This window comes from Mytilus galloprovincialis, chromosome 13 (genome assembly GCF_965363235.1).
Source record: "Mytilus galloprovincialis chromosome 13, xbMytGall1.hap1.1, whole genome shotgun sequence".
In the NCBI taxonomy this organism is placed as follows: domain Eukaryota; kingdom Metazoa; phylum Mollusca; class Bivalvia; order Mytilida; family Mytilidae; genus Mytilus; species Mytilus galloprovincialis.
Genome location: NC_134850.1, coordinates 73,066,496 through 73,078,426, shown reverse-complemented (window position 1 = coordinate 73,078,426; position 11,931 = coordinate 73,066,496). Strand labels below are relative to the sequence as shown.

Sequence of the window (11,931 nt, the reverse complement as noted above, 5' to 3'; positions counted from 1 at the left end):
GATTACGGAAATCGAGTTCTGTTTCCTAACTTGGACCAAAGTTTTCGGATTAGGAACGATAACTCCGTAATTATTTTTGACACGACAACTTCCTGTAGGAAAGTCTAAAATCAGACTTTTTCACATACAGCCAACACAATGGATCTCGAGAGATTTCTCCCAGAAGCATTTAAGAAAGTCCCTCTGCATATGGTAATTAAAATTATTTGAAATGCTATAGTATGGATGCAGGAAATCTTTTTCTTCTGCTGGCAGTGCTGCAGTCTTGAAGTTTGAACAGCTGTTTGTCCTTTACCGACTTTTTGAAAATGATATATGCTTTTTATTGTCTTAAGATATTACTAAACAACCTTTGTTTTGTTCTATGCACTCATATATAAAAACTTTCAAAATTGTAAAATTTGAGGCATTTATAACAAACATATTTTACCACCATGAGTATCGTGTAGTCATCTGTTCTCGATAGTAATCAGTTCTCCTAAGTAGCAATGCGTGTGGTTAAAATAAAAGTAGTTCAAGAAATTGTACATGTTTTCTATTTGTTGGTATTTCAAGGACAGAATAAAACTCACTTCAAGCATGCATTTATTTCAACATTTCAAGTCTTTAGTGAGTGTCAACTTGACACTATAATCTCTCTGTATTTAGATCACACTGGTAGTTTTCTTCTTCTTCTTCTTCTTCCATATACAGTTCATACCACCATCTGGTGTATTATCGAACTGATGCGTGGTGCAGACAAACCAATATTTACAGTGCAGTTAAAAAATTGTATGTACAGTTAAAAATTTCCTAAAACAGTCCTTAATACATCTTGGTCTTCTGCAACTCACACTTGAATGTGTCAATTGAGTTGCAGAGTTGGTGGCAGACTGTTCCATAATCTGATGGCGTCTGGGAAGAACGAGTACTGGTATAGCTGCGTTCTTGCGATTGGAACAAGGAATCGTTGGTTGTGTCCTCTTAATGTTGCTGCTGTTGGGATTAAGCAAGATGTTGGTATTGCAACCAGGTGGTTAACTATGCGGTACATCATTATGACTTTGTTTGTAGCTCTACGCTCTTGTAGGGTTGGCCATTGCAGCTGGTGTAATAGGTTTGTTACACTAGTGGTTCGGTGGTAGTCACCAGTAACACATCTTGCTGCCCTACCTTGTACCATTTCCAGGTTGTGGATATTGTTTGCTGTGTGTAGAATTTCTCGCTACATTGAAGACCTGTTGGTGACCCTCTGCTGTTGTTTTTTATTTGGGCGGGTTGTTGTCTCTTTGACACATTCCCCATTTCCATTCTCAATTTTATCTCAAATGATGCTTGCATACTCCATCTGTGGTCTCACAAGGGTCTTGTAGCAGAGTTCCTTGGTCTTTCGTGGGCATTGAGATATATTTCTCTGTAGAAAAGCCCTGGTGTTGTTGGCTTTTCTTACTACTTGGTCTATGTGAGTAGTCCAGTTTAGTTTGTGGTGGATGTTGGCCCCCAGATATTTTGCACATTCTACTTCCTCTAATACATGACCATGGATGATATATGGCTGTCTAATTGGTTTCCTCTTATTGGTAATGTGGATGACTTGGCACTTTTTGGGATGAAATTCCATGAGCCAATCATTCTCCCATTCTTGTAGGGTTTCCAGATCTTCTTGTAGTAGTTCTGCATCTTTGGTGTTTTTTATTTCCCTGTACAAGACGCAGTCATCGGCAAAGAGTCTGACTGATGATTTGTTGACTGTGTAATCAGGAAGGTCGTTAATATAAAGTAGAAAAAGGATGGGCCTGAGGACACTGCCCTGAGGAACTCCTGATTGGACAGGTGCAGTATTGGATTTACCGTTTTCGAGAACGACATGTTGTGTTCTTTCGTTTAGAAAGTCTTCAATCCAGCTATGGAGACTGCCCCGTATTCCGTAGTGGTGTAGTTTATGCATAAGTCGCTTATGTGGAACCTTGTCGAAAGCCTTGGAGAAGTCCAGGAGGATGACATCTGTTTGTCCGGTGTTATCGACTGTTTTGGCTAGATCCTGGATAGTGATTATGAGTTGAGATTCACAGGATCTGTGTTTACGGAAGCCATGTTGTGCGTCTGTTAGTATGGTGTGTTTCTCTAGGTGTTTCATAATGCTGCTTGTGATTATATGCTCCAGCATTTTACAGGTGATGGATGTGAGCGAGACAGGTCTGTAGTTTTCAGGGCGGTTCTTAGCACCTTTCTTAAATATAGGAACTACGTCTGCCTTCTTCCATTCCTTTGGGATCGCTCCTTGGTTAATGGATGCCTGGAAAAAGACTGTGAAGACTGGTGCTATTTCAGAGCCTATGAACTTCAACAGTCTAGCTGACAATCCATCTGGTCCAGTATCTTTGTGGATTTTAAGGCCTTGAAGTAGTTTTAATACACCTGGTTCTGTGATGTTAATGTTAAACATATTCGGGAACGTCTGTTTACCCATTGGTTTGATGTTGTCTTCTGGTTCGTTGGAGTTAAATACCGATGAAAATTGGTTGTTCAAGATGTTCGCTTTTGCCGTTGGTTCTGAGTATGTAAGGCCATCTGTTGCTTTAAGTGGTGCCACTCCACTGCTGTCCTTGTTTTTACTGTTGATAAAACTCCAGAAGCGTTTTGGATTTGAAGTGCAGTCTGGTGATATTATGTTGGTTAGATAATCATTGTAGGCCTTTTTGCATGCTGTTTTTGTTGCTGATTTTAGATGTTGGTAAATGTACTTTTTCTTGTCCCTTGATCTGTTTGATGATTTGACCCTGTTAAAGCATCTTTTCTTACGCCGTGATACTGCTTTTATCTCTTTTGTGATCCAGGGTTGGCTAAAGCAGCTGGTGGTCATCTTTGATGGTACTGATGAATCTAGGATGTTAGTAAGTGCGGTGCTGATGTCTAGCCACATTCTCTGCTATAGATGACTGAATGGTATATTTGTCTAGGAATTGTTGTTGGAATTCTAAACATTCTTTTTTCAGTTTTTCATTATCTGCTCTTTTCCATAGGTGTATTTTCCGTTTTACCGGTTTCCCTCGTTTTGCAGCTGCAGATGTTGCAATAAAGACTGCATCATGATCTGATATACCAGGTAAAGGAGAGCATCTGTTGATTAGGCTTGGCCGGTTTGTAAGAAACAAGTCCAGTGTGTTGTCCAGTCGGGTGGGAAAAGTGACTGTTTGCTCCATATGACAGTTGTGGATCATGTCTAGGAGTCTTTTGTTGATACCAGAGTTAACTTTATTTCCTTGGATAGATGTTGAGTTCCAGTTAATGTCAGGAAGGTTTAAATCACCCTCTATCCATAAAACTGAATTTTTGTTGCTTTGGTGTACATGTTCAATAGTTTCACAAAGTTGGTCCATATAGTTGGTGTCGCTTGATGGTGGTCTATATACAGATCCGATAATGAGTGACAAATTTTTGCCCAGATTTAGTTTAGCAAATACTGCCTCAGATGTTGTTGTGGTTTCAATGGAGTCAGAGATGTATTCCTTCTTTATTGCCAAAAGAACTCCTCCATATCCATCTTTCCTGTCTTTGCGCATGACTTCATAGTTTGGTGGGAATATTTCTGCACTGCATATTGACGGCAGCAGCCATGTTTCCGTGCCCATGATGATACTTGGGTCTGATTGCTCAATTAGGTTCATCACCTCTGCTTTTTTGTTTTGTATACTTTGAAAGTTGATGACTATGATTTTCATTGGTGAGCTATGTGGTTTGTATTGCTTTGTTGGTTTAGATGGTAAAGAGCAGGATGTTGGTGGCCCTGGGTTTTGTGTGTAAGTACATCGCTGATGTCACTGCTATCAGAAGTTGAAAAGCTATTGCATGTAGATATAGTGGAGTCAAATAACTGGATGTAAAGTTTGGCATTCCGCAGTAAGTGCAGTGCCATGATAGGTTATTTAAAGACATGTATACAGGGGTGGACATATGCATACATTCGGCGTGAAACCACTTTTCACAGTCATCACAAGCTACTCCTCGTTGTTTCCATGTAACGGCTTTATTGCATATCTGACATGGGTATTTTGGGGTTCTTGGCCCTGGATTTTGTTCTGTGTCTGATGCATTGTTTTATGTCGCTATTGTATAAAACTCATTAGTACGTTTGTATTTATGATGTGGCACTGCAGAGAAAATTAATTAAATAAATAATTAAATAAAATAAAAATATAAATTAATAAATATTTAACCCTTATAAAACCTTAACTATCTATTTTGTGAACCTTCCAGTATCGTTAATAGAGACCCCTAACAAATGTTGAATATCTTCTATATGATGTTTGTAATTTTCATTTTCTGCTGTTGCTAATAGTACTTCTGATTCAAGTGTTAGTAGAGTGCAGAGCAGAGTTTCTCTCTAGCCTCCTATTAATTTTCACAATACAGTAAATGATGGTCAACTGTTTCTTTTTGTCCACAGCTGCATTTGTCGATGAGTGCTGGGCATATCATTGATTTGTACGAGTTTAAATTACAATATCCTGTTCTTTTAAACTTGTTGATACTGTGAAAGTACTTTTATTCGTGGGAAACCAATTTTCGTGGTTTTCGTGGATGACTTTATCCATGAATTTAAGCTAGTGTCCAACGAAATAAAGCAACCTTTGTCCAAATCAAGACATGGAAAGATCCCCATCGGTAGGTTTTACTACTGATATGATCTAGAGAATATATTGAATAACGCCAAATTTGAGAATATTTTAATAGCAGTCACAGAACTACAACCGCATGCAGGATTATACATATTTAATCTTTAATTACCTAAACTGTACAACTTTTGATTTTTTAATGCTCATAAAAATTATTTTTGATCGATGAAGTCAGATTTCTGATATTGATATGCTAGTATGATTAAGTGTTCATTTTATATCCTCATAGTTCTCGTACATATGGGAAATAATAATTTCATGCTGGGCTTGATTTTGATAAGAATTATTTGACAATTCAAGATACGTTTATAGCATTTGTTAATGTTACTTAGGTGACATGTTTATTGCCTAATTAACACCTTTGGTAGTCTTTAATCTGTTGATTACTTTATCACAAGGGTTAAGTAGTGTTATCACTACGATTTACACCGGCCAATGTTTACTTTGCAATTTACTTCAATCCAGACTATTTGTTATCTTCGTTTTTAAGGCTTTAATTTTTCAATTTTTTTTTTAGAAAACTAAAATCCACGAATTTAAAAAGCCACGAACATGTAAATATTGCTCAAACCATGAAAATTGATACCCACGAATTAAAGTACTTTCACAGTATCCGATACATTTCAGTTGAAGGTTTGTCTTTTGGAAGTGTATTTTTTACATTTTGATGAAAGAAATAATATCTTCTTCCATTATCACTTGTCCGATTGGTTTTGCCATTTTACCATTACACTGTCTTTTGTTTTTTTGTATATCTTGTTGTTTGTAAATATTGGAATGCTTTCTATTTTTTCTGCCTCCTGTGCTATTTTTTTAGCTAGTTGGTCTGCTAGTTCATTACCTTGTTTTTCAGCGTGTCCAGGGGTCCATTCAATGGAAACAATGATTTCTTTAGATTTTAGTGCCAAAATACCGATTTTAATATCATCATGATCATGAATAGTTTTGCCGTTATTAACTGATTTCCAATTTAAAGTTCGAATTCCAATTGCTGATTGGCTGTCTGAAAAAAATTTGATGGATTCTGTTGTTTGGAATAATAAGAAAATCTGTTACCAGCTTGATAGCTACTAATTCCCCTAATAAAATAGATCCTCTATTAGAAACTGGCTGTGTTAACTCAACATGTTCTGTGCTGTTTGGTATTAAAACAGTCACCCCAGCCCCACATGGACCTGGGTTTCCTCTGCAGGAGCCATCAGTGAAAGGTATTCTTGTATTTTTTTTAGTTGATGTATTTTTTCCAAAATAATAGTCTTTCCCTGAAAAGCTTGTTCTCGTTGTTCCTCTGATCTTGACTTTGAACTTGCCAGATTTTTCCAATACTTTGGTGGTGATTTTGAGGCTGGTAACCCTCGGAATTCAAATTCAGACTCTATACAATCAGTATCAATCTCTGTTGATCTCTTCATGTCTTCAGACTGTAATACCATTCTTCCAATTAGTGAGATTATTTTTTCAGGATCATTTATATTTTTCCAATCTTCAAAAATTTGTTTGATAGGGGTAGTGATTTTATGTGATTTTTATTTTTGCAATTTGTCTTATACCAGTTTCTTCTCTTTTGAGGTCTAGTGGAAGAATTCCTGCTACTACTTCTAAGGTTTCTATACAACAGTAGAAATAATATTTTCCAATTTTAAGCTACTTTTCCTTATTCCCAAAACAACCCCAACTTCATCCCCTAGGTTCATAAATAGCACGTTTTCAAATGTAAACAAAACTTAGCTCGAAAAGAAGTTCAAGTTCACATACGTAATAATCAATTGTAAGATGTGGTGTGACGTTGCTATGGAAAAAAATCTATGGATCCCAGTTTAGGCCATATCTTATGAACTTTAAAATTTAATTCAATTCAATTATCGGAAAAGTGATGCCCTTAAATATTGTTATCTTGTTATTCTTTAGTTTATCTAAAGAAAATGTTTTTTTAATTACTAATCCATCAAAGACAATTATTACCACAATCAGTGAGAATGTGAGTAGTGTCACTATTGCCATTTTTGAGGTACATTTATGTCCCTACATGTATATATTGATTTATGCAAGCGGGGGCATCATCTGTGACCCACGAAACATTCTCTATTTAATTTCTTTCTATAACGAATGTAGAAAAATTTCAATAAAATTCAATCATTCTATTAACAGGAAAAATGTGTATTAGCTGTTCTACATTTCATACACATAAGTGTAGGTGGATCCGTTCTTAATTTGACTTAATTTGACTTCTTGTTGCAAATTTTACTTCTTGCCACTACTTGACGCTTGTTCTTGCCGTTTAGATACATGTAGAAAACTGTAGACAGAAAAATTGAAATATGAAAAAAAAAAAAACTGATGGGGAAAGGTCAATGAGACAGCAACTCAACAACACAAATAACCAAAAGACATCTTTAGGTAAACAACAAATTATAGTTACATTAATAGTTTGTCATATCTTGTGTTTTTATTCCATTTTATCTTCTATTTTTAGGATTTCGAAGGACAAAAAAGAGCAGAAAGATTATTTCAAGTCATAATTCTAGTCTTTGGGGTATGTCTTAGTAGTTAGAACTAAAAAAAATAATAATTTTAGATTTATATAAAACTAAAATAGTGTTTTTATACTGTATTACCTTGAAAATTCAAACCAAAAAAATAATTTTTCTTTTCAGATGCATATAGCATCTACTGGCTGCCATTTTTTCTGCCACTTTAAAAAAACAATTCACTGCTCAGTCATATTGTTTATTTATAAAATATTGATAATTTGTTACATTTATTATTGATTTCAATGAAATGTTGTAATTCATTCTTTCAAGTTTTAAGTATTAACCTTTGTTGTTGTAAGATACAAAGAACATGAAGAATGAGGGGAGAATCAAAATCTACAGAAATTGAGTAAAATATGACAAATTTTTACATAACATGATTTATAATTTGAAAACCTTTTCTGATGAGATAAATGGCAAATAATTAAACAAATCATTTACCTTAATTATATGTGTACTTCCAAGTTATTTAAATACGTAAAGGCATATTTTATTTCGGTATACAGGTATATATCTCAATAAGCATGATAAGTTTTATTTCAACAATTATAAAAGAGCAAATGTTAAATACAACATAGAAGATTTTTTTATTTTTTTTGTATTGAATCTTATTTAAAAAAACTGGATTGTTATCCAGTTCAGAGTTCATTTTTTTGCTCCCACCTACAATAGTAGAGGGGCATTATGTTTTCTGGTCTGTGCGTCCATTTGTTTGTCCGTCTGTCCTGCTACAGATTAAATTTTTTGGTCAAGGTAGTTTTTGATGAAGTTGAAGTCCAATAAACTTGAAACTAAGTACACATGTTCACTATGATATGATCTTTCTAATTTTAATGCCAAATTAGAGTTGTGACCCCAATTTCACGGTCCACTGAACCTAGAAAATGATAGTGTGATACTATATATGGACATATTCTTATTTGTAATGACAAATGAATGATGTGATTTGTTTTTCAGATTGTTGGATTTGGTTGGGGATACATATGTCAACAGTTTTCACAGACCATGTACATATTAATAGCTGGATTTATATTATCTTGTTTGGTAAGGCCATACAAACTAAATCTTCACAGACCATGTATATATTAATAGCTGGATTTATATTATCTTGTTTGGTAAGGCCATACAAACTAAATCTTCACAAACCATGTATATATTGATAGCTGGATTTATATTATCTTGTTTGGTAAGGCCATACAAACTAAATCTCCACAAACCATGTATATATTAATAGCTGGATTTATATTATCTTGTTTGGTAAGGCCATACAAACTAAATAAGCACAGACCATGTATATATTAATAGCTGGATTTATATTATCTTGTTTGGTAAGGCCATACAAACTAAATAAGCACAGACCATGTATATATTAATAGCTGGATTTATATTATCTTGTTTGGTAAGGCCATACAAACTAAATCTTCACACATTTTATATAATATATACTTTTCAAAAAAGCTGGATTCATATTGTTGTGAGATATAGGAAGATGTGGGGTGAGTGCCAATGAGACAACTTTCCATCCAAATAACAATTTATAAAAGTAAACCATTAAAGGTCAAAGTATGGACTTCACGGAGCCTTGGCTCACACCAAATGTATGTGTATGTTTAAGCCACAGAAACTAAATCATTACACTAACAGCATATCAGCTAGTTTCCATCAATGAAAGTTGTTACTACTACTAGTTTTGAAGTTACTAAAGACAACCACAGAATATGATAAACATGGTTAGGTTGAACTAGTTTTTGAGTTCTTTATCCTACCCCTATTAATCTTTATCAGAAAAATAACAAAAGATACCTAAAATCTACAATAAGCAGTTAAGAAAAAACATTAATAGCAAAGTGCACATAATTGGGTGAAATGTTTCAGATTTTGATGAAATTTTGTATGCATTCGAATAATTTGAATTCTAAATGTAAAGAATGTATGTAAAATAACAGTGAACAAGTTCTAAATGCACACAAAATGTCATCAAAATCTGAAATCTGAAATAACATACAAGCCTTCTTCTTCTTTATAATACTCAAACGACATCTGATGATCACATACCAGTTCAGATCCAGAACTTTTTATAATGGGGGCCACTACACTCATGCTTAAGTGATTCCCTATATAATCAACCAAATTTTCTCCCAAGTAAAAGAGTGGGGGGGGGGGGGGCAGGATCAGCCTATGGTTGCTTACAACTTACATCAAATTGAACAGCTAAGAATTATTTAGTACAATGAAAATATCAACAATGCCTTGCCATAACTGTGCTTTTGGTATTATTATAACTGTTCAACCTTGGCCAGTGTTATTTGTTTTAAAATATGTTTGCTTTTATTCAAATAGTTATTTTTTATCTTTGATAAAAAGACCATCATGGCTAGTGACTTAGTGCTTTTCAGATAGCACTTTCATCATGGATAATGTTTAGATTTAGTTTTTCAAATACATATTTTTATTTCAGTTAACCTTACCACCATGGCCAATGTTCAGAAGAATGAATATTGTTTGGCAGAAATCTGTAGAAACAGTAGAATCAACAGATCAACAAAAAGCAAAGAAGAAGAAATAAACATTTCACAGTTATCAATTGTTGTCATTAAATTTGTAATAAAGTGTATGGTCATCAGTGTCTGACTTTGTGGGACTGGATCATCATTGTGTTTGAATGCTGAGAACTTGATCACTAGAATGTTTGGAATCATAAGAATCGTATACTGTAAAGTGTTCCAGTTTTCATACTGCTTAGATTTCTATTTTCATAATGTAACTTCAAGAACTGTGTAAAAAATATAGAACCATTTTGAAACTTGTTCCTACTTATAGATAAAATATATTTGGTAGATAAGGTATAAATCAACAGTACAAGGTTTTGTTACCAAAAGATCTGCATTTACAGTTTATTTATAAATAAATCTTGAGATCATTAATGAGCAAAAAATAAGACTTGGTGTGTAACACAATTGAATGTATATTTCCTTTGGAAAAAAATTTCGTATTTTAATACATCGCCATATTAATTTGTATTATAGATGAGTAATTGTGCAATAAATATTATTGGACCAGATGTCTTAGTTTTGTAAATGCTGAATGTTTTACTGTTAAGTGGGACATTTTCACAAATTTCGCAAAAAAAACCCAAACAAATAAAATCACATATAATCAATGTAAATCAAAATAAAAAAGACAAATAATCCCGCTTCATGTTAATGTTTTTGGTAAAAGTATTTAATTTCATTTGAAACGCAATTATTTAGTAATGGTTTATTTCCAAGGCATACATTTCCTGTAACAAGTATTGAAATGTCTCAACTGTTTTACTGACCATTGAAATTAAGTCTTGAAGATAAAAGTTTTACTGCAAGTATCACAGAGTTTTACCTTAACATTTTTAAAGATCCATGACAATGGGGTAATGGTAAGATAAATGCTTTCAGCTTGTTCACCTTGCAATCATTCAATACACCACATTCTGTATGTGCTGGTAAAAAATCAGGAGTCTGTAGGTCAGTGGTTGCGGCTGTTCATATTTTTTTTATTTTTGGGTTAATTGTTATGATCTAAATCAGACTAAGTCTTCTCATTGGATTGTATCATATTTTATACGATGGGGTCTTTTTATAGATGACCTTTTTCTCATTAGTGAAGGCTGCTACAGTTCAATTCATTTGAACCTTGTTGTATAGTTTTCTCATTAGCAATCATACCACATCTCCTCATTTTAATACTAATCAGGTAAACTTGGTCACTGATTCATATAAGTGAGAAATTCACATTTAAAAACTAGAGGCTCTAAAGAGCCTGTGTCGCTCACCTTGGTCTATGTGAATATTAAACGATGGACACAGATGGATTCATGACAAAATTGTGTTTTGGTGATGGTGATGTGTTTGTAGATCTTACTTTACTAAACATTCTTGCTGCTTACAATTATCTCTATCTATAACAGTACTTTCCAGTGGCGGATGCAGGAATTTTCGAAAGGGGGGGTGCTAGCCCAGGGCAAAGGGGGGGTGCAAAACTGCAAAACATATGTCCCGATTCAAATGCATTGATCGGCCAAAATAAAGGGGGGGTGCGCACCCCCGGAACCCCCCCCCCCCTGGATCCGCCACTGCTTTCTGTGGAAAATGTTATTGAAAATCTTCAAATTTTCAGAAAATTGTTAAAAATTGACTATGAAGGGCAATAACTCCTTTGACTATTTTGGTCATACTGACTTATTTTTAGTTCTTACTTTACTGTACATTATTGCTGTTTACAGTTTATCTCTATCTATAATAATATTCAAGATAATAACAAAAAAACAGCAAAATTTCCTCAAATTACCAATTCAGGGGCAGCAACCTAACAACCGATTTTCCGATTCATCTGAAAATTCCAGGGCAGATAGATCGTGACCTGATCAACAATTTTACTTCCTGTCAGATTTGCTCTTAATGCTTTGGTTTTTGAGTTATAAGCCAAAAACTGCATTTTACCCCCATGTTCTATTTTTAGCCATGGTGGCCATCTTGGTTTGTTGGCAGAGTTACCGGACACATTTTTTTAACTAGATACCCCAATGATGATTATGGCTAAGTTTGGTTAAATTTGGCCCAGTAGTTTCAGAGGAGAAGATTTTTCTAAAAGATTACTAAGATTTATGAAAAATGGTTAAAAATTGACTACAAAGGGCAATAACTCCTAAAGTGGTCAACTGACCATTTTGGTCATGTTGACTTATTTGTAGATCTAACTTTGCTGAACAT

General features: G+C 34.3%; 1 protein-coding gene across 1 annotated transcript; it reads left to right on the top strand.

Moving 5' to 3' along the window:
* Positions 1-10,247, top strand: LOC143057165 (signal peptidase complex subunit 1-like). The gene is made up of 4 exons (XM_076230413.1): positions 1-192; positions 7,129-7,188; positions 8,144-8,230; positions 9,645-10,247. The coding sequence occupies exons 1-4, from the start codon at positions 139-141 to the stop codon at positions 9,750-9,752; spliced, it is 309 nt and encodes a 102-aa protein (XP_076086528.1). The 5' UTR covers positions 1-138; the 3' UTR covers positions 9,753-10,247.
* The last annotated feature ends 1,684 nt before the right edge of the window (positions 10,248-11,931 follow it).